Here is a 25934-nt window from a genome sequence, read left to right as displayed (position 1 = left end):
CATCCTAAACAGGTCATCCAAACCCTAAGTTAACATCCCTAACGAATGCACGCGTACTATTTGCCGCAGCACGACCTAAATCACGAGTTCGAGGGTCGGAGTGGACGAGCTAACCACCGACAGTTAGGATTCGGCGCCCAAACCGTTGCAGGAAAACCTTTACAGGATACAACATTTCTGCCGCAGGAGCAATCAAGATGGCCAGCTGGGTCTCGGTGACAACATCAACCGGGGCACGGATCCCGCTCAGATGGGCGCCGCCCTGCCCTTCGTGGACCTGGGTCCGGGACTGGCGGCGGTGGCGCTGGCGGCGGGGGATGCACACACATGCGCCGTGCTGCAGCCGGGAGGAAGAGTCAAGTGCTGGGGGTGAGTTTGCGGAGTTGCATATCTGAATTATGTTAAATCAATTGCATGTAAGATGCGGGGATGTGGTGATCGCAATGCTTACATCCTTACCATGCTCACGATATGTGTGTGTGTTACATGGTTGGGGGTGCGTGACCCCATACCTGTAAGACTACCCATACGAGCCGAATGCCCAAGGGAAATACTACAACGCCTAAAAGCCACGGAGGAAAGGAAAACACCGCACATCGGCCCAGACTAGCGTCCAAAGGGGGTAATTGATATGTTTTGGCTCGCAAGCACTGCTGCTGCTGCTGTTTGCCACTGCATGTTTACTGTACGTGGAACAGTCGCCTTTCCACTCGCTGCTGAAAAAAAGCGACACTTGCTCGTAGCAACGTACGACAGTTGCTCGTATTATCCAACGTACGACCCTTGCGCGTATCACAAAACTTGCTAGCCCATCCAACGTAAGCTCTATTTCGGCTTGGAAATACATTACAATGCGTGGTTTGTCCCGGAACAGACAGATGCGAGCACCCTAAACGCACCTATGCCGCCGGAAATCCTGGCCCGGCCATGCATCCACCCGTGCATCGACCCCTCATAAAACACAGGAGCAACACTGCCGGGCAGCTGGGTTTGGGTGACAACCGCACCCGAGGACTGCGCCCCACTGACATGGGTGCCGCACTTCCCTTCGTGGACCTGGGCCCGGGGCTGAACGCCACCGCCATCGTGGCCGGCTCGCGTCACACGTGCGTGCTGCTGCAACCGGGAGGCCGAGTCAAGTGCTGGGGGTGAGGGTGGCGTGAGGGTGGAAAACGCTATCCGCTTGCCTATGTAGGCCCCGGGTATACTATCGCCTTTCATGTCCTTGTGTTGTGCATGTGATCACGACCAACTACCACGCCATCTGGGTATGGGTGAGGTGTTGAGCTTTCTACAGACTGAATACCGCTTAGGGTGCCTTGCACTGTACATGTTAGCCACCGCCAGTCATGCGTACTAGCATTGATCGCTTCCACGCGATTACTGCGGCTTATCTCTTCATGTATTTACACGTAACCTGTTTTAGTATCCGTCATCCATTCTCTTTGTTGCTTACTGCAGCTCCAATTTCTATGGTCGTCTTGGTCTTGGAGACACGCGGCCTCAGGGCCTGCGCCCCACTGACATGGGTGCCGCACTGCCCTTCGTGGACCTGGGCCCGGGGCTGAATGCCACCGCCCTGGCCGCCGGCACGGCCCACACATGTGCCCTTCTGCAGCCGGGCTCCGTGTTGAAGTGCTGGGGGTGAGTGGATAATGATGATGATGATCCACCTCCGATTGCTGTCTCCAATTTAACACAGCTAACAACGTAGGTATGTACAGTCCACCCATTCTACTGCTTCCTCCCTTCATGCCATTATGATCAAGCACTCACACAGATACGAGTATTACTACTACATCTCTCTGGGTAATAGCACAAGCGAGGTGCCATACACACATACACACATACACACATACACACATACACACGTACACACGTACACACGTACACACGTACACACGTACACACGTACACACGTACACACGTACACACGTACACACGTACACACGTACACACGTACACACGTACACACGTACACACGTACACACGTACACACGTACACACGTACACACGTACACACGTACACACGTACACACGTACACACGTACACACGTACACACGTACACACGTACACACGTACACACGTACACACGTACACACGTACACACGTACACACGTACACACGTACACACGTACACACGTACACACGTACACACGTACACACGTACACACGTACACACGTACACACGTACACACGTACACACGTACACACGTACACACGTACACACGTACACACGTACACACGTACACACGTACACACGTACACACGTACACACGTACACACGTACACACGTACACACGTACACACGTACACACGTACACACGTACACACGTACACACGTACACACGTACACACGTACACACGTACACACGTACACACGTACACACGTACACACGTACACACGTACACACGTACACACGTACACACGTACACACGTACACATGTACACATGTACACATGTACACATGTACACATGTACACATGTACACATGTACACATGTACACATGTACACACTCTCTAGGTGCCGCCACCGCAAACGCGTGAAACTACAAGAGCCTACCTGGCGTGCCTACCACAGAAGCCGCGGCTAGGCACTTACAGCATCATACCTCATTGCTTGGATGTGTTGTCGACCAGCGCGGTGCTCAGGACCTGAATCGCCCTTGGGGCTGAAGCTACTGTTGGACGATCCGAACAGCTGTCACCTCACGTAGCGCACCATTTCACCCTTGCCTGGGTCACCTAAGGCGTAACCAGTGTTTTTTTTTAAGTAATATATTACTTTTAAGGAATAAAGAGGCCTTTTTGGCCCTTGGAAATAAGGAACAAAGTGAGGCCGATCCGTACATTTTCATTCCTTCAGCCAAAAACGTCCATTGCTGCCAGATTGCTCTGTAGTGTGCAGAACTTAGTATTATCGATCATAAAATAGATATGAGGGGCCGTAAGAAGGTCAAGCCCGTGAGTCAACGCGGCATAGCAGAATGTATGACCGGTCGTTCCATAGACAAACACGCAAAAGGCAACGACTTGAACGCCGAACAAACACAAAAACAGCAAGATAAGTCTGAAATTTTTCCTGATAAAGGCGTTTGGGACGGCGGTGAGGAGGAGGAGAAGCTGTATAACACACTACGGGACGCACGCCTGTATGTCTCAATGCACGCGCTGATGCCCGCCCTGGTCACCATCGACATATTCATCAAGCTTTGCCAGAGCCGTGGGCTGTATATTGGTGAGCTGGCCAAGGCGCTTCAGCGCACCAAGGATCGGCTGCGTGAGATGTACCTCAGGCCGGAGACCCGCTACACCACCGTGGAGTTTGGGGACTTCAAGGAGCTGCTGTCAGTCGATGGAGACATCAAGGGCACCGCCTGGGTGTTCAATCCCGACACGCCGGGGGAGGAGGGGATCGGACTGATGTGTGGCAGCAGCGGCTTCTACCCCTTCACCGCTGATCCTCCTCGCACTGGCCAAGACCGCACACCACCGCCTTTGACACCGGACCGCCTGGCCCAGGTCGTGAAGTCGGTGCAGGCAGACATGTCAGCCGCGGTCGAGGAGCTGATAGGTGAGCTGTCTTCGCGGTTTCCCCCACATCCACTGCTGGAGGCGGCGTCGATTGTCTACAGTGAGTACTGGGAGAACAGGCCCACGGCAGCCGACTTCAAGGCGAAGCTGAAGATCCTCAAGGATTACTACTGCCGTGAGCGGGTGGGCGCCAACTCCAGCAAGGTGCCACCGATGCTGGACAGCGCCTTGCTGGACGAACAGGCGAACTTGTTCGCCTCCAGCATGAATCAGCTCGCCGCACAGCAGCGCCTCAGGCGGGCGCGAGAGCAGACCGAGCGGCAGAGGCAGCAGGCGGCAGCAGTGGACCTAGATGCGCCCACATCCAAGCGTGAGCACCGGGTGCTGCTCGATGACACACCCACAGCACGGGTGTGGCAGGCCATCAGCAACTGTGCGGTCCTCGCCGGCGGCTTAACGGAGTATTCGGCTTTGGCCCAGCTGGTGTTAGTGATGGTGCCAGGGTCGGTGGAGGATGAGCGGCAGTTCTCGGCCATGGGGTACTTGCAGGACCCCACCCGCAACCGCCTGGACGAGCACCTAGCATTGTGTGTGCGGTGTTCGACCTGGGCACGTTCCCGTTCCGTGACGCACTGAGGAAGTGGCTGGACAGCAGCAGCAGGGGCCGGTACATGATGAACCGGTAGAGTCCTAGTGTGCTGTGGTTTGCAGTGGCGGGTGACGGCCTGTGATTTGCTATGCGGTTGCTCGCTTTGGGCCTTTGCTTGGTCGGATTTACTTTTTGTTCACAAACAGTGCCAGAACTATCTATGCATGTGCATGAAGAGTGCGCACATGAACGAAAACGCGCCAACGCAGTGTGTGCCTCTTGGTCTATGAGGGGAGTTGTAACTTATCGGGGGGGGCCTGGGGGGGGCGTAGCCCCCCCCAGCGCCCCACTCTTAAGGAATACATAACGGCGACGCTAGCAACTTTGTTACTTAGGTTGGAATAAATTGAGACCCCCCCTAAATGAAAAAAAAATCACTGGGCGTAACCAACCAGGAGTTGTACGGCAACACCAAGTACAGAATTCGCAACTGTCCGTGGCGCATGCCCTGCAACGTAATTGCGAACCCAGTGCTATTATTACTGCTTGCCTGGGAGTTTGTCTTTTTGCAATCTCGCCTTTTTGCCCTTCGTCAACTGTATGTGCGACCCTGGCTGGTGGCCATGTAAAAGAATTCATCAAACTCTGATCCAGAAACCTCCAGGCCCTGATGGGCGGCATATCTCCCCCGCCAGCAGGCCTTGTCCTAACTATCCTTTTTTGCCACCTACCCTACCCCTATCTTTTACCTTAGCCACAACCGGCACGGTCAGCTGGGCTTGGGCGACCGTGTCCCTCGGGGCATGGTGGCCGGCCAGATGGGCGCACGGCTGCGGCCCGTGGACTTCGGGCCTTTGGTCCGGATTCCGGTATCTGTCACCGCAGGCGCCGGGCACACGTGTGTGGTCCTGCAGCCCGGAGGCGGCGTTCGCTGCTGGGGGTGAGGCCGTTAGGATCGTTACATATCGTATCATGTATGGATGAAAAGCATGAAATGCTTAGTTGCTGAGGGTCGTGGGTGGGTGGCAGCAGCCCCTTAACATACAGCAGGGCCAGCCAGTCCCATAATAATGTTATCATAAACCTCATCATAGGTAGTCTCATACAGGTTCCAAATTTGGTTTGACGACAGCTGTGTGTGATGAAGTATTTACGGCTTGCGCACCAAACATTAATTACTTTCTGTCACAGTCGCAACACGCTAGGGCAACTCAACGCGGGCGACACAGATGACCGCGGTATCCGTCCTGGGCAAGTGTCCGGCTACTTCCAGGACGCCAGGCTTGGCATTGATGAGTCGGCGGTAGCGGTGGCGGCTGGCGTCTCCTACACCTGCGTAATCTTGGTGCCAGGAAATTATGTGAAGTGCTGGGGGTAAGTGCGTGGAGTGGAGTGGAATCACAACATTATCACATTTCATAATTTTATGCGAAAAACAAGTTAATATAAATTTGCACACTCTATGCACATTCTATATCTACAGTTCACACATTTATATAACTAAGCGTCGCACTAAAACGAAATAAACATACTTTTACGTGCAACAGTAAGTCGGGTTTCCTTACTGTTGTAGCTGGCTTTCAAACCCGTCGAGAGATGCATGACGTTTGACATTTCGCGTTAATCAAATTATAAAGGAATAGCGGGACCCGGCAGAAGCTGCCAGGCGAAACAAGCCCGAATAATAGCCTACCGGGGAATCGCCCCGACAGCAGCAGAACCATCCGTACCCCGCCATCCATGACAAAGACAAGGAGTGCAGGGTGAGCCCTAGCTGTACGCAAAGATAGGATGACACGCAACTTGATCTCAAGGAAAGAAGGAACGCAGGCAGCAATCACAGTCAAGCCGCAAGCCATCTCGCTCTCAGGACAGACGGAACAGATTGAAGGCAAAATAAAGGTGAAGCCACTACATTCGCCCCCCTTTGAAGGGATTCGTCTCGGGCCCTTACAGCCACATTCACCAGCCTGTGCCTACCTTCGCCTACCCTCGGGCAGCAAGTGGCTAATCAAAGTCACGTCGTGTGCCGCCCACACATGCGCCTAGCCGTCTTCAGGATTTATAGGCACAGAGTCTTCCCAGACACTCACAGCTACATTTAAGCTTGACAGTCGTCAACCTGAGATGCGTACCTTGGGGTCGGACTGACGACTTCAGAATTGTAGACACGTACGAGGTCTCGATACCAATTGCAGTATCCGGGCGCTGAAAAGGCCTCTCGCGATGGTGGTCGAGTGCTTCGTGTGTATTTATAGTTATGTGTTCCGTACTTTTCGTGTACCAGCTACTACAATACCGCAGACGTTCACGTATGGCTTAGGTTTGCATTGCATATCCCCGGGCCACGAGCGACGGCCGATAGGTATAGCCCAGCTTTCCTGGTTAAGTTGTTTACCCCGAGCTGAAAGAGGTACATACTTCAGTCGCTGCCGTATTCCGCTGCCGTATTTCGTGGTGCAATGTCTTGCTCGTGTTTACTCTCCCAGTCCTCTTCCCTCGGGGCGACCTGCTTTGTCAATGACACATGCTTCTCACACTGCAATTGTCGCCCTGCACGGCACGGCACTCAGGGCAAATACCGATGGCGTGCTGGGCAGCGGGTTTATGTATCAATACTTTGGCGAGGACTACAGGGACGTTGGCTGGAAGTTGCTCCCTGTGGATGTGGGTTACGGGTTGCAAGTGGAGACCATCGCGGCGGGCGGGCAGCATGTGTGTGTGAAGCTGAAGCGGAGCAGCCCCCCGCAGGAGCAAAGGCTGGTGAAATGCTGGGGGTGAGTTGCGTGACGCCTCGGAATCTACCAAGCAGCATTAAGGGATTTTCCCATTCGTTTGACCTTTTCCTTCAGTCGAGCTCTACCTTAGATCTGCCCTTATTATCTCTGAATTAATTCCGCTTTGCACGTTTATTAGCAATGCTGATGGTCATGCCCTGTCACCTGAGCGGCAGGCGCAAGTGTCCAATTTAACTATTGTTAATGATTGCAGACGGAACTCCCGGGGCCAGCTGGGACTTGGGGACACCGCAGACCGGGGTGATTGGTACAGGGCCATGGGTGCAGCGCTTCCTCCCGTGGACCTGGGGCCGCCGTTTGGTAAGAAAGTGGCAGCCCAGGTTAACGGGTCGTTAAATCCATAGGAGCTGCAAGGGTAAATATAACCTATAATGATTGGTGTCTGTACACCGTTCCTGCCTTTCCTAGCCATAGTCCGGTCATGTAACAAGTTCCGCACGAGTGCGGGGGGTGTCCGTCAAAGCCATATTGAACATTTTCATGAGAATTATCAAACGTTACAAAGGGTACCTGCAAACAATTGAAATAAGTCTTCCTTCGGTAGGTATAGGACGGGTGGAGGCTCCAGCTACCACGAGGCTATCCACTAGGCCTGGACACCTAACGCCTCACAGCAGCGACCTGACGTACCTAAGAAACCCGAAAAGTACTCTAGCATACCAAAGCGACCTCCTTAACTGGCATTACATGCCGTACCAACTCACACAATCAATTGTTCTGAGTCCACAGGAAACCTCGGTTTTCTATCGTTACTCTCAGAAAACCTTCAGTTGATTCCGCCTTACAACTGAAGGCAGTTTCGGGTCCTGCATGTTCCCTTCCACTGCCGGGGGGCTAGGTAGATATTAAGTATCACTTCCTGAAATTTTAGCATCCCATGTATAGATCCTTCCGTGATTTATACCCTATGCTGTGCATGTGCAAGACCTGGCTATTGACAAGGGTCGTGAATCTAGTAACCGCAGCACGGCCCTCACCTCCCACGATGGAGGTACATCGTACACATACCTCGCGGAAATGGCTTATGTTGCACACATATGTACATTTGAAAGGAATATCCAAGGCCACAACGTTAACCTCCCTAGACAGGACATAATAAGCGGGACGGCGTAATCTGAGCACATGGGGCATGAAGCTGTTGGGAGGGCCCCGCCTACTGGCCCCTGTGTCGGTACATACGTGTGCATATTCCTCTTCTCCTATCTTCCTCCTAGCTTCGCCGTCTCCCATGGGCGCTGTAGCATCAGTAAGGGCACATACGTATTATTCATTAAGTCGCGAGTAGTATTTTGGTACGGTGGCTGCTGGATATAGCGAATGTACATGTATCCCAGCCTATAATAATATTCGTGCGCAAGAGGGATTCGATCATCAACAGAGCATGTTGGAGGCCATGAAATGGGAACCAACGCGTCTGGCGAGAACGTATGTGGGCCCGCCGCAACTCAGTTATCCCCTTTGGGCGCTAGTCTGGGCTGATAGTGCGATGTTTCGTTTTCTCCGTGCTTTTAGGCGTTTAGGTATTGCCCTTGGGCCTTCGGCTCGTATGGGTAGTTTTACAGGTATGGGGTCACGCACCCCCCAACCGTGTAACATACACAGATTTATATGGGGTTTGGCACTATTGGTAAGGCGCGATCATTGCCCCCGGGAGATCCCGGGATCGATACCCATTACGGTCAAAAAGTCTTTCCGATGGTGGAAGGCATTGCGCCCCTAGTTGATGGACGGTGGTGACCTGGGATAAAGTTGACCTGCGAGCTGACCAGGAATAGAATTGGACCGCTGTCGACCCGGCAGATTCCGTTGGATGCTGGTGGTGGGTGCGGAACCTGAGCGATCCACTGAGAAGTTGACTAGGGTGACTGGATGAGGGTGCCCCGAAATACCGGGGAAGGCAGGGTTTCGCAGGGTAGCTGCCACGGGCGAAGATACACCCCCCTGTTTCACACATACTCAGCTAACCCCATCGCGCACGTACACCTTGCCCGCCCCACTATATATATCCAAATCCTCTCCGAGCTAATAACAGGCGCCAACCAGGTGTCGACGGGAAGCCTCCTGCTGGCCGTGAACGAATATAGCAAATACTCCACCGGCTGTTTAGCTCGGACCTCCAGGATGGGGCTGCAGTGCTGGGGGTGAGCCAGTGCTGGGGGTGGGCTGGGGACAGACGGGATGGATAATGTGTATATGTCCGTGTGAACGCACGGTGGAGAAGTAGGATGTTGTTACAGGGTGGTATAGCTTCACCAGCGGCCCCTTTCTCGAGGCAGTTCCCTACTCTCCCCTGCGAGAGGGGGACCCTAATCCATTCATCCCATCCGACTTCAGAATGTATATTCATTGGGTTCAGCAACTCACCACCAGCATCCAACCACATCTAGCGGATCAACGGCGCCACAACTAAGTTCCTGGTCAGCCTCGTAAGTTGCTATAATCACGTCCTACACTGTCCACAAGAGGGGGCGCCACCTCCCATGTCAACATCCCTCACACACCGATTGGTCGGCAAGCAGATTTGAACCCGGAACCTCCGGGAGCAGAAGTCAGGCCTTAACTTCAGCCAGCCACCTGCCTAAAAAAGATCATCACGGTGGAGATACCTTTGCAGTGTCTGCGTGCACGGGGACATACACCAGTGACTTTTCCCAAGCTTTGAGGAAGCACCATCTCTGATATCCCACCGCCCCGTGTATGCCGCCTCGTAATGCTGCTACTTGATACGTCTACATACACAGCTGGGCCATCCTGAGCCATATTGGGCCAAGCGACCTGTTCATGATGGATATCGGCAGCGGCTTCTCTGTTCAGTCGATTGCCATGGGCGTCCTCCACACCTGCGTGCTGCTGAAGCCGGGCGGTGTGGTCAAATGCTGGGGGTGAGTAACGGAGTGCGTATCTAGGGTGCATGCTGTGTGTATACGTGTAACGATGCAAGGCCCATCTAAGCATCCCGGGTTACGCCTTTGCTGTGTTACAATACGTAGCTTGCTGGCCATGTGACCTACTTCGTGCAAGATCGACAGGTATACAGCTGGTTTTTGGCTGTTCCGCCCAATGTTTAGGGTTGGCCTCGGTCGATGCTGAACCCATTCCTCCTTGCCATGCTGGCACGCAGGTACAACTTTGCCGGGCAACTGGGCCTAGGACTTTCTGGCCCTGATCACTATCCCAACCCATCCGACATTTACACGGGCCGCAACAACTCCCTGCCCGCCGTCGCCCTGGGACCTTCCGGAAACCGGACAGTAGTGGCCACGGCCTTGGCGGCTGGGAGCAAGCACACGTGCGCCATCGTGGCAGCAGGGCGCATCAAGTGCTGGGGGTGAGTAGGCCAAAGGGGTGCATGTTCTTGCTGTCGACGGTATTTGTTACGTGAAGTGGAGTCGCGGTCCCAGAATTAAAGAAGACATTACAGACACTGATGAGCTATCACCAACACACCTATGCATGACCAACAGCTCCATACAACCAGTCTTAGACAAATAGTATGCTCAAGGTAATGTGTGAGCGGCCCACCGATGCTATGCCCGTGGATGTGGGCTCGTTATCCCCTGCTAGGAGACACCATTGTAGCTCCTGACAACAATCCATCTTACCACACTTGCAGCAAAAACAGGAGCGGCCAGCTGGGTCTCGGTGACAACATCACCCGGGGCACGGATCCCGCTCAGATGGGCGCCGCCCTGCCCTTCGTGGACCTGGGTCCGGGACTGGCGGCGGTGGCGCTGGCGGCGGGGGATGCACACACATGCGCCGTGCTGCAGCCGGGAGGAAGAGTCAAGTGCTGGGGGTGAGTGAAGTGGGTTTATAATGGGATATATTGTGCAAGTTCGGTAAAGCCAGCCATGCTATGGATACTAATAATTGCGTTATCTTCTTGCTCTGCATCCGACATCTGTATCCCAACAGGAGTGACCGAAATCTCGGTCTCTCACCCTACCCTCCGTTGTGGGGTAGCGGCCAGGGATCAAGAAACTCGCGCGGGTTCAAGAACCACATCTCAGGCGCATGCCACAGGGGCTGGGCATGGACTAGGCTAGCAGCTATCCGTTCACCGACAGGGTTAGGGAAAGTGAACTCCATGGGTCTTGGTGACCTCATCAATTGCTCATTCCCAACCTACCTTCCTGTCACAGTATCCATATTACATCAAGGCGCATTGCCGGAAAGCTGGTGTCTTTAGGAAGAGGATGTGCATTCGCAAGGGCGCAAATTAAAGCCGGGTCCGGGCAAAGTGGCTCATGGAGTGCAGCGGACAGCAGCGTCCGACCAGCGCCTCCGGTTGGTTGGTGGTCCGACCATGCGCCACGGTTAAATGCACAGCCGGAAATGTGCGCCGAAAGGAGGGTTGGCATGATCTCCAACCACATGCCAGGGCAGCTGCAGGCGTATCACACCTTCATGAACATAGTACTGGTGTTTATTAGCGACCCCCAACCCTTACATCGCTAAATCCCTTAACATAGCTGGGTTTCATAGTCTCGGAGTAACATTTGCATTAAAGCAATCAATGCATGTCCTGCTTCCACAGGAACAACACTGCCGGGCAGCTGGGTCTGGGTGACAACCGCACCCGAGGACTGCGCCCCACTGACATGGGGGCCGCACTGCCCTTCGTCGACCTGGGCCCGGGGCTGAACGCCACCGCCATCGCGGCCGGCTCGCGTCACACGTGCGTGCTGCTGCAACCGGGAGGCCGAGTCAAGTGCTGGGGGTGAGTGTGGCGTCATCACCTGGATGCGCGGCTAGGCAAGACCTCACATGACGCACAAAGATGAATCCGTCAGCTGGCAGATAATCCACTGCAACTATATTGGAGGCAACGATTGGAGACTGACGACCAACAAAGCAAACTATCTTCATCTGTCCATGCAGGTCCAACGACAGGGGCCAGCTTGGTATGGGTGACAAGCGGTCCCGCGGCCTGCTGCCCTCCGAAATGGGTGCATTGCTGCCATTCGTGGACCTGGGCTCAGGACTGGAGGTCACCCAGCTGGTAACGGGTGCAGGTGCTGCCCACACGTGTGCGCTATTGCAGCCGGGGTCGCTGCTTAAATGCTGGGGGTAAGTGGTGGCGGCAAGGGTGCTTGGATCCCAGCATATATACCCCGAAGCCACGGGGCTAACCTCTATTCAACCCGCCCACAACACTACTCGAAGGTATGAAAAGCAAGTCCCCTAGAGTCTGTGCGGGTCGGTTGGACTTCCCAACGTACCTCTGTCCGTAACTGCGACGGCGTGTTCATTGTGTGTATTAGTTGCTTTTGCCTGATGGAAGGCTTGACCCGCTTCATGGCGGTTTACAGACACACCTAGGTGCATATGCCATCGATCTCCTGACCAGCAATAAAGCATAAAAGTGGTAAAAACAACTCCGATGTGGTAAGACCTTTATGGGGACGTATGCCCCGCACACGCGCGCCTTTACTTACTCGTTCCCGTGTCTATCTGTCGGACTATCTGTTGGTCGGTCGGTCGGTCGGTCTATCTGTCGGTCTGTTGGTCTGTCGGTCGGTCTGTCAGTCTGTCGGACTCCGCGCTGCTGCTGGACACTCGCCATTAATCATCTCGTCTCTCTACCCACCATTTGTCCCAAGTACAGAGCCGACGATGTAGGTCAGCTTGGAGCGCAAAGGATTGGCTCTTCCACTGGGGACGAGCCGGGGGAGATGGGTGCATTCCTGAAGCCGGTTGTTCTTAGTCCCGATGTCACGAGATTCAAGTCGGCGGCCGTCAGCACTTACTTAACTTGTGCTGTGGTGGACACCACCACACAGCAAGACCAAGTCAAGTGCTGGGGGTGAGCGGATAACAAGCACTAACAAGCTCTAAACGTATTGCTACACAGGTTTTGCTTGTAATAACCTTACAACAAGCTGCATGCATGTACGTATGGGAACACACGCTAGCGCAAGAAGGGTGGTGCATTTGTTGACCTGCTGGCAGTTAAAGCTTGTATGGAGATGAGATATTGCACCGTGTGCATTCACAAACTCCACAGGGCAGTGCTGGACAAAATTCCAGGAGCTGTCATCCGCGGCAACCCCACACGACAGCGTGTCTTCAACCCCAAACTTGGCCTCACTGGCGACCTATCGGAGGACATCAAGCGCAGCCCATTGCTGGGTGCGTAGCTAGCTATGGTGGAAATAGACTTTACATTCGCCGCATGCCTGTCTGTCTATCTAGGCTGCTAGTAGTGTTCCAGCTCCTACGTTTTCTCCTGACAAGTGCCTTAGCTCTGGTGCAAGAAAAGTTAGGTAGTCAGTTGTTTATCCTTTTATAAGATAACGCATATTTTGTAGGTTATGCAACCTAGGCATCAGAGATTATGAAAGCTTGGGAAAAACGTAACTGGATAGAATCTGCAGATTCTGACCTTGCTACTTTTGAAGTGGAAGTGCGTTATTATTAAGGCAAATTGCATTAGCATTTTTAGTAAGTGCATTATTTTAGCATGTGTGTAGCTTCCTTTCCCGCAGCACCAAGACAGTCACGACCTTGAGTCTACCCTACTACCAAACAACCCCTTGCACACGTCCATACCCTCACCTCACAGATTCGCCACCGTCTAAGCAGCTGCAGCAGCCGCTGCACTGCCAGCACCGTGGCCCCCGTCGTCAGCTTCACTACCGAAACTGCCTCCTTGGACGCACAGTTGCCGCGTCACCATCTTAGGCTTAGATAAGGCCTCCGTTAACTGCTGGCCCAACCCTGCCCTCCGCAACGTTTCATCCACTCTGACCGCTTGGGCTGGCCAGGAACTGTTTAATAATCTCCGAACCTCAGCAAATTCAGGTGTAGACCTGCGACTTCGGGTGCCTCCAGAGGAACTTCTCCGTGCAGCGGAAAAGACAGTACAGCAGAGCACATGGGGGTTAATGAGCCTCGAGGACCTGGGCATCACGTTTCGGGGTGTGCCGCACTTGCGCATCGTGGACAGCGTCATATCGGGCATGGAATTCTCGCTTCTGGGGCCGCTACTGTAATGTGCGGGGTGTGCCTATCTCACCCTCGAGAATGTCACCGTCCATGATTTAGACGGGGCTAGAAGTTCCGGCTTAACGCGAATGTATACGCGAATCGGAATTGATGATTATAGTGACTATGATGGCCGCGATTCTGCCACTGACCGGAATTTCCCAACCTTTGGCCCGGTACACGTGTCGGGCCTCATCAGTGCGGACATTAGGGGTTTCAAGTGCACCTCTGTTCTTAATGCCCACGGCTGGAGCTGCTTGCACCTGCAGTACAGTGATGCCAGTAATGGTGACAACGGTGTTGATAATGGCAGTAGCCTTGTGTCGCCCGAGCTGCAGCAGTGGTACGACACAGCGGCAGGCCAAGGCTTCTTAACAATCACGAACAGTAGCTTCGTGAATACGAAGACTGGTTGGGGGGGCATGTACGGGGCAGGTGAAAATTTTACGGACGTGTTTTACGGCGACTATTATTTTAACACACGTCTTCCAACCGTCCCCTTCAACCTCTATCTGGTTACGGAGCATTGGTAGTCTCTCGGCTGGCGGCAGGTGACGCTGCAAGCGTAGATGCGTACAAGGCACCGCTGGTGCGCGAGGCGGCGGGGGCGCTTCAGATCCGTGTGTACGACAGCGTTTTCACGGACCACAAGGGTGTCGCGCTGACAGTACTGGGCTCCAGCCAGGTGAGCAGGCAGAATCGGGTGAGCGTGCTCCAGTTTTGGTGAGGGATGTATGTATTGAGTGAGTGCCACAACATTGGAGTATCAATATCTGGCCACCCTCGAGTACATGCCATCTCTTAACATGGCCTAGCAATTTCTAGGTCGTTGAGCCGGCCTTCAATTACTTGCTCTCCGATTTCCTGACTGCCGATCAAGGTAATTTCGCTGCCTAGCAGCTGGTTTATGGCCAAGCCCGTGGTAACCTCCGTCGGGGAAAATAGCAGGAGCACCATTTCCCATCACGGGAGTATTCCAGCTACATACCAAGTTAACAACTGATTTTCGCTTACTCTCATACATCATTTTCCCGTTCCTACACCTACCTAAAATAACCTTTTTATGCTTGGGTCGCATTACTACAAATAAACCGATACAGGACTATGTGGAGCTATCCCGGTGCGTCATGAGCAGAAACGAAGCCCGTTCTGGTCCCGTACTGTACATTGACGGCTCGCTGTCGGGGCTGACACTAAAAAGCGTGCAAGTCGCCGACAACACGGCGACCGGCGACCGGGGAGGTGTGGCGTTTGTGAGCGGCTCGCTTGACCAGTTGATCGTGTTCACCAGCAATTTCACCAACAACTCAGCTGCGATGGGCGGCATGCTGTACACGCCATATGTTGACAGGGTCAGGATTGTCGACAGCACGCTTACCGTGCCTGATGCGGTTCTGTACGGCGGCATCATCGCTGCAAACGGCATGGGCGACATCTCCGTGATGCGCTCATTGATCAGCGGTAATCGAGCGTTCAGCGACAACACCACGTTGTGGCACACAACCAATGGCTTCAACTCAATCACTGTCAATGCAAGCACCATCACCAGAGGCAACATTTAACCATCCATGCTGGAGGGAGCCAGCAAAGAATAGCCCGTATTAAAATAAGATGAGATTAATAATGTACGTTGATGCTATGTCCGGCTTTGGTGCTGATGTAGATAGGTGTGCCGTGGGCCACGCCTTTTCCCAGCTGCCTGCCTTTATCAGTTCAACTAATTTAGTTGTATCCACACAAGAAAAGAAAATGCACTGGTACTTATGGAAACACGCACCGTTCTCCGCTTATTGAAAGGTCGCAGCTGGCCGACCGTACACACACCACCCAGGTGGAAAATTAGTTGATTAGAATGGCCGGCGGTGGAGCAGTGCATGCGCTTACAACCTCCAACCGACCGCGCGGTTGGTCACAAGCAGGAGGGGCGGGTATGAATCTCCAAAGACCGTTGCTCGGCCGTTAGTCGGCCGTTGGCCAAACATTGGCCTTGCAGTCCCCTCAACTCAGGGTTATATCCACGTTAGGCCTTCCGTGAGGAAGAGGATTTGTGGTTCTTGTAAGGTGGCATAATCGAAATAGATTTTGGACACATTTGGCTTCTTCAGGAGCGCGGCTTGGATAGTCTGGCTTTACAGTAGGGACCGAGGGTCCCAGTGGCTAGTGCGCGGCCATGAACCGCAGTCAAATGCACAGCCCAAGATGTGCGCCTGATAGTACCTGCCAGGGTGGAGGTTGAGGGCAAGTTGGCATATTCTCCCACCACATGTCAGTGGATGGTTTTGTCGTGACTTTGAGACCGGGGCTGGTACCTCGCTTTTGTGCTTTGGCTTTGATTTGCTGCGGCTACTTCGGCAGTGGCAGCAGCTGCTGCTACGGGGGCGGCGGCTGCAGGTGTGGCTACGGCAGCCGCCGTGGTCCAAGTTGCCTGCCTGTCTGTCTATCTGTCTGTCTTTCTGTCTCTCAATCGAGTGGTAAGGTATACCGGTCTATAGTGCTATGAGAGCTCTCCCCGATGGATGGACCAGATGGGATGATGGCCAGACGAGGTCACCGGCGTGGCAATGCAAAAGTTCAGTTCAGGTACATACCGACAGAGCTGCGGCGAGGGTGGAGAAGGTGACATGTTAGCACCTCAGCTGGAGGTGTTGACAAGCACTGGGATTGGTCCATGGTGCCATTTTGGAGCAGTAGAAGGGACTGGCGGAGCTTCATGAACCGGTCGCACGTGCCGATGAATTAGAAGTTGTGGTCAAGGGTGCTGTGATTTCGGTCACAGACTGTCTGAATTTCTCTAGTGTTCTTTTGGTTCACTGTTCCGATAGGATGCGAACTGCGTCTGGACTGACTTTTTGTTGGGTCTTATCGTACAAACAAAACCTCCAGGTCCTATTTGTTCACTAAAGCCGCAAAATGGCTTTTCCGCTGATTGTAACAACTGTTGAAAACTGACCAGCACATATATCAGGAAATGGTAACATCAGTAATAGGACTAAGTTTCCCGAACCCCTTCGGGAAACTCGGGTCCGGTGCTTTGCTGTGATTAACAGGTTATGAGCCCCCATCGCGCTGAGCGCTGCTCCTAGAAGTCATCAGACCTCTTCCTATTGGCTGTTGTCCAGAGTATGGGGTGATACATGAGGGGAATACCCCGAACTTATGGGGTTCGGACGTAGGTAGTACGGGTTTGGCATACATCACGGCGACACCATTACTGTACGTCATGGAAATCCTTTCTCCCTTAAATGATTGTTGGAAATGACCGACACTCATATACCAGTAACTGGTAGCCACAGTAATAGGACCCAACGGGGGTCCGGCGCTTTGCTGGTCTTAACAGGTTATGAGCCCCGATTGGCGCATTGCGCTGCCGAGAGGTCGCCGGATCGGTACCCACTGGCTGTTGCTCAGAGAATGGGAGACCGGGATGAGGCACGGGAAGGCCCGTAGCGAGAGAGTGTCGCTCACGGGGGGGTGTTGGAAATGACCGACACTCATATACCAGTAATTGGTAGCCACAGTAATAGGACCCAATGGGGGTCCGGCGCTTTGCTGGTCTTAACAATGATGACCACGAAAACTGAATCTCTCATTTGATAACGTCACCGCTTGCAGGATTGTCGTTTATACGGCAAAGCACGGCATAGCACGATATCTACAATAGTTATACCAGCATAATCATAATTTATAATCACAAAACAGAAAAAATGATAAGCGAATGGACGGTGAAATCCTAAGCGGGAGCGAGCACGAATGCTAATGAAGTTAGACTCCTTTACACCCAAAGCCCTTAACTTACGTCGAATGCACACGCTAAAACGGAATTTGTCAGCAACACGCTCATCGGTCTCGGTCAGATGCACAGCGTCGTCGCGGTCATCATACTTTGAAATCCTGGGTGTAACTGAATCCGCTTCCTTGGAAGAAGTAAAAGCAGCTTTCCGCTCCAAATCGAAATACTTACATCCTGATGTCAACAAAGCGGTAGGCTGCATTTGATAACTGTTGACTCAGGTCGTTGGGTCGTACTGCGACTATTCTGCCTCAGTGGTATGTGTGTTACTGTATAACACAAGCGGCAGGCCGGCTCAGCACACATCAATCCACCAAACCCCACTAAGGTGCTGTGTGATGCGCCTCCGGTGACGGCTCCTATCCGTCTGGCTCTCGGTGACTCCATTCCCCATTCCACGCTACCGTCGCCTAGCCCTTTGCCTCACCAGCCTCCCCATCACCCCGATTTCCCCCCTCCCCCCAATACCTCATGGCCGTAACAGCCAACTGCCGCCCGGGACTTTATGCTGCTTCGCCGCGCCTACACAACGCTAGCCAGTCCTGAGCTTCGAGCCGAGTATGAAGCCATACTGGGACTGGTAAGGTGTGCATCTTGCGAGCCCATGTAGTATACATTCTACGGCACATGGCAAAGATGGCACGAACCGCGCCTACTCGCTCTTAGGCATAGCATGATCAGTTACATATTGCAATGGCGCAGGAATTGTAATGCTATTTGCACCATTCCCAAGACGTACGCGCCTCGGTCCTTTTGTGCAAAACGATTGTTTTGCATAAGTAATAATCGTAGCAAAGCAATTGCTACAATTATCAGAATGCTCTGCTCCCTGTTGTTGCAGCGGTATGGGGTCCAGAAGCGGGTAACAGGGCCCACCTAGCCCTCGCTATCTGTCCCGTCTCATCATCCTCTGCCGTTGTGGGCCCTACTGAAGCACGACCCGTCCCTCAACGACCCGGCCGAATCCGACCTGTCCTATTCCCCTCCCATATATAGCAACTTATGCCATCCTTCGCACTCCCCCCTCGCTTTCGTGCAAACATGTACATCAGAGGGCATGCACCTGCCACTCGCTTGCTCGCTTCGCCACTTTTTCGCCCAACGCTGCTGTCCCTGTCTTACATGTACACACAGCCTTCCGCCCGGTCACGAGACCCACGGTTCGCTCGTTTTGAGCGCTGGCGTCGGGAAGTCATCCCTGGTAAGGGTAAAGGACCGTGCATGCTTGCGTGACAGCAACGGCTTTACAGCTTACGGGTCCACCTTTGCGTCCTCATTCTGCTGCCTTTACCTTACCAGACCTGGTCATCCAAGTGGACGCCTGGACCCGCACAATCGATGGCTACCTAGCTGCATGGCGGGCCTCGATAGAAAAGGTACACACGGCACAATGACAGACCGTACATGAAATGTACCGGGGGCCAGGTTCCGCTCTGCACCATGTCCCCCGCGCTGTATACGTACACACAGTGGTGGCATGGCGTGTTTAGCACCGGGGATTGTCGCGGGTAATGTGGTCAAGGACCTGGGTGAGAGCCCTAGGGGGAGTGTGCGCGCTGGGGCTGAATACGGAGGGTGAGGAGAGCCCGGGAGGAGAGGCGCGGATACAGACGGAGGAGGGGAATTGGAGGGAGGAGCAGGAGTGGCCCGTGCCGAGATTGCACGTTAATTGCATCCATGCCGTGTAGCTTTCCTGGGGGATCTTCACCGTAAGTAGTGTTTTGTCGTGCCGGCCAGAAAGCAGCCGAGGATAGCCGAAAGCAGTCAGGGGCAGAAAGATTGGTTTAACTTACCCGCGAAAGTGGCTAAGGTGGAGGAAGTGGCCCAGCTGCAGGTGGCCTGCCCTGCCTGGGAGCTGTGGTATGGTCCATGTATAGGCGACTCAATCAAAGCGGGAAGCCACACACACCATGCGGTCAACCCGTTCACATGCGCCGTCCTTGCCCTAGCCGCGCGCCATGGTTCCCTGCGCCTTGTACCCTGCGCCCACATTCGCATGTCAGTCCAATTGTTTGTCTGTCTGTCCGTCCCTTTGTGACCACTTGCCGCAGCGTGAACGAAACCTTGTGCGTCTGTACAGCGCCTGCGCATCGTTGGTGCGGCAGCTACAGCAGCTGCGGAGTGAGGAGGGCTGCACCCAGCAGTACAATGCGCCACCATCTGCACCTTGGCAGCTGCAGCCACAGCAGCAGGATGCGTGGTGTTACCCAGACGCCGATTTCCTGTCCGTGGCATCTCCCGCTGATGTTCCCAGTGGCGGCGACGGCAACGCTAGCAGCTATGACATCGAGAAGGTTGTAGAGGCAGCAGAGGCGATGCTGAAGGAGATAACAACAGAAATTGAAGGTATTGCCACCGACTCAGGCGACGGAACGGCACGTCTGGAGCGCGAAGTGGAGAAGCGTTACCAGCAGGTACGACAGGCAAAGGCAAGGGGTAAATGCTGTGTGGGGGCATGTCGTGCATGGTGCAGCAGTTGGTATGTGAGAAGCCCGCTACTGCTATTGGCGATAGCGTGGCTTTATTTATTTCATTCATGGCGCCATTGAGCGTAAGCTCTAGCAATTTGTACGAGATTTGTCAAGAGCTACTTCGAAGGGGTGGAATCAGTGGCGCCTGGCTCCGAGTCCTGCCCCAGCTCCATGTGGATCTCCAGGTCCTGTTCGTCCACATCAACCCCGCAACCCCACGTGGATCCAGATCGGTTACTTCCTTCCCCTGTCCTCCTGTTCCCCCCGCCACCTGTCTACTGATATGATGGATGGGTGATGTGTCCTATATCTTCCGCCAGCTGCATAACGCCCCACAAACCCTCATGGCCACGGGTCACCTGGCACTTGACAAGATGCTGACGGAACCGTGTGAACCGTGTGAACTCATATTTCATACATACGAGGGTTAGGCACTACTGGTAACGCGCAACCATTTCCCCCGGGAGATCCCGGGATCGAGACCTGTCAGGGTCGAAAATCCTTCCGATGGTGGAAGGTATTTCGCCCCTACTTGAGGGACGGAGGTGACCTGGGATAAAGTTAGCCTGCGAGCCGACCAGGAATGGAGTTGGGCCGCTGTCGATCCGGCAGATTCCGTTGGATACTGGTGGTGGGTGCGGAACCTGAGTAATCCACTGAGAAGTTGTCTAGGGTGACTAAGTAAGGGTGCCCCGAAATACCCGGGAAGGCAGGGTTTCGGAGGGTAGCTGCCACGGGTGAAGATATACCCCCCTGTTTCACACATCATACAGGTCTCCATGCGCTATCCCGCTTACCCTGATATCGTCTGGATGGACATGTGGGAGGAGACTTCCGGTGAGCATCTTTGGGTCCTGCACATTTTCCATGCGACTTAGTTGGGATCATGGCAGCATGGTGGGTGACTGTGCTCGTGTACGTGCTTAACGAGCCAAGCTCCGCTTCTGAACTTGCTTCGCAAAAGGAGCGAGGGTAAAAGGGCAAAGCCCTGCTTGTAAGGGATGCACAAATATACGCACACCTACATGCTCCACGTGCGGATTTGCGGGCAGGGAGCCGGGGGTCTTATATCGCACCTGTGGCGTTCAGGTTTGCAGCAGCGGTGAGATCAAGGGATCAGGTATCAAGGGCAATTTGTTTGTCAGTAAGCTGGGTTTGGGTTTAGAAGTGCATGTTTAGGCCATGCTCAGAATTCTACTCCTGATTGCTTCTTCTGTAAATTATGGTGGACAGTCCGTGTTTTAATCAAAACTCTACGCCAACAACTTTTTTCTCGTAGAGCAATGGCTGGCGCAAAGTGCAGCGGAGGCTCAGCGTTGCACGGAAGCAGTGAAGGGCTGGTCTGAAAAATTGGAGCAGCTACGAAAATGCCTACGATCCGCCGCACCTGGAAAGCTTCAAGTTAATGTGGCAGGAGCGGGCACCGGTCGCTTTAACGCACCCTAAGCGTTAGGGCGTAATGACCGACTACTAAATTTTGACCTATGGCAGTGTGATGGGGTTCCAGAACACCTGTACGGAAATACGTCAAGCTGTCAACGATTTCGTTTGCGATGCGTACTCGAATGTTTCAGTTCGTCGCTTTCACTTGGCCAGTTTTTATGCCCTCCAAACGAAGTAGGTCTGTGCAGTCATTTCTTAGTGAAATTTTCAGCTGTCGGAGTGTCGGTCTTGTGAATTTGTAGGACGAGCTCAACCATATACTTGGTAGCATTTTTGGGGCTCTCTTAACATGGATTTAAGCTCAGTTGATCTCGAATCGAGTCGCGAGCAGGCTGCAGCGACGAAAGCAGCTGAGGCAAGAGCAGAGGAAGGCGCGGACGTCACTTTGTTGCTCTCCCTTCCTGAAGGAGAAAAGGCGGTCCACAAGTAAGCAATATAATTGGCTTTGAGAACGTATGTGAGGGTACTTTTGGCGGCAGTTGTACACTTTGTATCGCAGTCTGCTTCAAGATGGCATCCATTTGCAACGTACATCGCCAAATTTTCATGGAAAGCCGTGAAGATTGGTATCCAGCTTTCCTAAAGACACCCTGGGTATACACTAGCCCGAACGTAGCCGAAATCGGCAAACGCACCGCGCAGCACTTGCGTCATGTTAGCCCTTTGCCTGTGGTGGGGGGAGATTGATGTCATATATATCATACAACGACAATCCTTACCTCTAGAGATGTAATGTGTTACCGGGTAGTGGGAGATTGACATGCCTGGGAGCTTTTCAACAATGGCACAGCCCTGACTATTAAATGACTTGTTTTGTGGGGAAGGACGCCATATCTGGGCAACTTCTACGCAACCAACGTCTCCAGCGGTTGCGGGTTAAACTTGATTTCTCCGTAGATATTGCGCTATGCCGCCCAAAGCCCAGGAAGGAGCGGCAGCATAACCATTGGACGCAAAACAGTGCGCCCCTGATGATTTTCCCCGAGTAGTACTCAGCTTTATATGGACCAGGGAGGTGTCCAGCCCAAACACCCTCTCAACCGAACGTTGACGCCACCAGAAGTACATCTGAAGAGCGGAGTTAATGCTTGGTAACCGGCTACTCAGGCTCTTAAGTGGCAAAACTTTCCGACTTGACAACTAAACGCCAACATGGTTGCCCCTCAGCAGCAATACCGCTACCTGACCGTGTCTCCCCCAAGAGCATGTCTCCCCTAACAACGGTAGTCTCGCCGCATATATCTGTCTCTTCCAATCGCCTCATTTCCACCTTTTCCCATAATCCTCTCTTACCCCCCTCCCTTCACCCTCTCACAGGTTCAAAACAGGCGTCACAGTGGCATACGTCAAGGCATTCGTCGCCGAGCAGCACCACGTGGAATTTGCAAAGATGAAACTGCTACTGGGGGGAAGGATGCTCATCGATCCGCTGTCGTTGTCCGACTGTCCGGGTATCGTGCCAGGGCAAGAGATTACGGTGGAAGTGTCCGTCAACTGAGTGACGCGTGCGTACCGTGGACACTGGGGGGAATGCATGGGCAACGACGCGACAGGCAGGCTGACGGGCGTCCTTGGACTTGTGCACATGATGAGAGCGGCTAAAACAGGCATGGTGGTGGGAAAAGCTGGTATTGAAGGCTGCGCCATGTGTACAGACTGACTGTGGTGGAGATCTGTTGCGCATCCATGGCGGCAGCATCGCTGTCCTGAGCGGCTGAAGTGCTATGAAGCGTGTTGTGGAGGCGGCAGTGTCACTTGCACTAACATGCACATACCTACATACGCCATGTTTACATTGCGGGCGCATGCATGGGTGCGAAACAGGTCACATGCAGCTATGTTCTCGCTGAGTACGAAATTGGATGAGCTAAAAGAATGTGGATGTGAGGATGAGGTATTTTGGTACGCAGGTACGAGCCATACTATTGTACGGTTGTCAAGTGTGGGGCCCATTTATACTGCAGAGGGCTCTTCGAGGCATGTCTGAAATATAGAGCGTTTCAGCTTCAGGTGTCGTTCATGCGTCAAATTGTGAGAGCCGCCAGACCAGCATACCGCCTCCTGTTCGCGGCATGGTCACGGCTACTTCTACACTACCTGTTTTCAAGCAGATCGTCATGTTTTGGAACCGTGTTCGTTGACAGCGTGGGTTATTGCACACCAAGTTTTGCGACAGGAGATCGTAGAGGCTCTGTCTAACCCCGAAGGGGGCGGATAGGGGTCACTATTCCTCTGTTTCCTGAGTTTTCTGGGACACGACGTATGGAAGACGGCCCCGCAAGAGCTATGTGAGGCATGCAGCATGCAACAGCATGCAGCACCCAGCATGTAGCAACATACTGGGAGTTCATGGGAGATGCCAAGACATTCGAGTCGCTTCTTAGACTCCTCCCCCATCTTGAGCAATCATCCCCGGGTGCTCCAGGGCATACCTTCGGATTAGATGACAAGGTCTGCCTTAGTCCCGAACAGAGGTCCTTCGTTAACCAGTCTTGTCGTCCACCTCTGGGCATGAGGGGTTGTCTGAAGTGTCGAAGACTTGTATCTGAAGTTCAGATTCTGAACTGAATCCGGGATGTTCACACTTCCCAACAAGTTTCACCACTAAGAACAATTGACAAATATTTATGGGAAAAGCAGGTGTGATCGGCTCCCTTCTTCCAGCGGGCCTGTCCGCCCCTCTCTGCCAGCGGGATTTCGACAGGAATATAGGACGTGAAGGGTAGGCATGTCCCAATGTCAGCTTGGCAAAAAATTTCAAGATGCCTTTCGTGTGTATGCGTGCCAATTTAGTGGAAGTGTATTCGGTAGCTGTTTGGTCCAGCTGTAACATATCGTGAGCCAAGCTGGTGCAGTACAGCTGCCTCGCCGTCCGTTGCGTTTTAGACATTTGCTCCGGAAGTTAGCAGGATGCATAGAAGGGGATAGATAGAGGCACTAGGTGTGGTGCCCTGTTGCTCTGCGAGTCTTTCCAGTGCATCTGCCTCCGCGCAGCCCTAATCGCCTGCCTGTTAGTTGCCTGCCGTTGGGCCATTCCAGTCGGACTGGTCCCTCTTACCGCGGCCCATCGCAGGCGTGGCTGTGGCTGGCGGTGACGGACGCCTTGCGGGACGGACGCGATGGTGTCTACCGTGCAGGTCAATGTTCAATCCCGCGGAGGAATGTTCCCGGATCACTTATGGCAGCGCTGGCTTATGGAAGCCGTTAGAGACCAAGGCGGGCTGTATGTCAGGCTTGTCAAGAGCGCGATCAGTAGGACAGACCGTTTCTGGATTTTTGGTCCGTGAGGTCTGGCTTTTGTTTAATTGAACAAAAGATAAAATTGACCACGTGTTTTCGTATCTGGCTTCATAATCGACTAGGGACGAACGTTAGTACGTCTGTACGTCTAGTCGTTATCACACAATGCGACATCGCGTAAAACGGACCGGATGCAACTGGACTGCACAGTTGTGCGAATAAATTATCACGCCCAGCTGATTGCGACTCGTTCGTTTTACTGGCTGCAACTAATAAATCTCGTACTAGTACCCTCAGGGCATGGAGTGTTTCCCTGGAAGTGCGTCAGACTGAAGCTTCATAGCCAATACCATGGAATCAGTTGACTAAAGCATGGGGCGAACATTGAAGCACAGCCTGGTTTATCGAGGTAAAGTCCGAAGAGCGGTTTAAACAAATGCTGGCTATCGTTTACATAGTGAATCCAACGAATATTCCAAATAACTAAGCATGAAGGCTTTTATTCCTGACACACCCTTTACAAGTTAGTTGCTTGGAATATAGAAGCTGAAGTGTTACGAAAAGGTTTGCAGACGTAATAACTTACGAATATGCTGACTTCCTTTGTGTCAATAGCTCGGATGCAAGTTGCATATACCAGGAAAATTTGACCCCACGGCCGTTGCTGAGCTGTCTCATCGATCATAGCAGCGGGACACCTGAGAGTCGCCGCAGGTTGGTTGCCATGCAGATGTGCGCGAAAAACTTTGACGTATTATGGTGTTTGTCAGACCCATTATGGCCCCTCCTCACTGCATGCAATATGGAACTTTCCATGGACACACCACATGAAGCCAGGAGTGAAGTTAACCATCTCGAATATAACGGCGTATAACCTGGCAAGACGAGTAGCACTTGCATAGCGCGCACATACCACATGAGGACAGTATGGCCGCTGGGGCTACAGCCTCATCAACTGCTAACGTTATTCTTCCTCTGTGTGCAATACAGCTACTTGGCATCGTCTGACACCCTTACTTTTAAAATGAGCTAACTCTGGAGCTTCAGGTCGTGCGGAACAGGTCCCACGGAAACTGGCGC

The 25934-nt window shown here is 53.2% G+C and overlaps 3 protein-coding genes across 3 annotated transcripts in view; all 3 read left to right on the top strand.

Annotated features, from left to right (window-relative positions):
• The window catches only part of VOLCADRAFT_91376 (uncharacterized protein), a gene marked incomplete at both ends in the record, with an annotated part of 3748 nt that extends 1152 nt beyond the window's left edge, over window positions 1-2596 (top strand). Inside the window, 4 exons of the mRNA XM_002950865.1 lie at window positions 152-369; window positions 966-1148; window positions 1462-1644; window positions 2527-2596. Of these exons, the coding sequence (XP_002950911.1) occupies window positions 152-369; window positions 966-1148; window positions 1462-1644; window positions 2527-2596 (654 nt within the window). The remainder of the gene's footprint in view (window positions 1-151; window positions 370-965; window positions 1149-1461; window positions 1645-2526) is intronic.
• Window positions 2597-4943: 2347 nt separating this feature from the next.
• VOLCADRAFT_91374 (uncharacterized protein) lies at window positions 4944-15472 on the top strand (the record flags this gene model as incomplete). The annotated part of the gene is made up of 17 exons (XM_002950864.1): window positions 4944-5065; window positions 5317-5499; window positions 6699-6902; window positions 7117-7223; window positions 8884-9064; window positions 9665-9805; window positions 10045-10251; window positions 10537-10719; window positions 11461-11643; window positions 11805-11993; window positions 12532-12729; window positions 12931-13055; window positions 13489-13548; window positions 13728-13914; window positions 14110-14345; window positions 14462-14595; window positions 15011-15472. 17 exons carry the CDS (start codon window positions 4944-4946, stop codon window positions 15470-15472), a joined length of 3102 nt encoding a protein of 1033 aa, XP_002950910.1.
• Window positions 15473-17610: 2138 nt separating this feature from the next.
• Window positions 17611-23454, top strand: dnj17 (molecular chaperone). The gene is made up of 9 exons (XM_002950863.1): window positions 17611-17891; window positions 18185-18280; window positions 18835-18901; window positions 19000-19076; window positions 19752-20114; window positions 20945-21008; window positions 21224-21273; window positions 21883-22040; window positions 22932-23454. Exons 1-9 carry the CDS (start codon window positions 17661-17663, stop codon window positions 23110-23112), a joined length of 1287 nt encoding a protein of 428 aa, XP_002950909.1. The 5' UTR covers window positions 17611-17660; the 3' UTR covers window positions 23113-23454.
• Window positions 23455-25934: the final 2480 nt, after the last annotated feature.

Source organism: Volvox carteri (genome assembly GCF_000143455.1).
Source record: "Volvox carteri f. nagariensis unplaced genomic scaffold VOLCAscaffold_20, whole genome shotgun sequence".
Taxonomy (NCBI): Eukaryota; Viridiplantae; Chlorophyta; class Chlorophyceae; order Chlamydomonadales; family Volvocaceae; genus Volvox; species Volvox carteri.
Note: the sequence above shows the minus strand (reverse complement) of the source record. Positions and strands in the feature narration are given on the sequence as shown.

What these genes read in the sequence shown, in the direction of transcription:
- dnj17 (XM_002950863.1), top strand. Translation starts at nt 17,661, where the DNA reads ATGCTAATGAAGTTAGACTCCTTTACACCCAAAGCCCTTAACTTACGT. An exon ending in TGGAGAAGCGTTACCAGCAG is followed by an intron (nt 20,115 to 20,944) that starts GTACGACAGGCA and finishes CACATCATACAG; the next exon opens with GTCTCCATGCGCTATCCCGC. An exon ending in CGTTCAGGTTTGCAGCAGCG is followed by an intron (nt 21,274 to 21,882) that starts GTGAGATCAAGG and finishes TATACTTGGTAG; the next exon opens with CATTTTTGGGGCTCTCTTAA.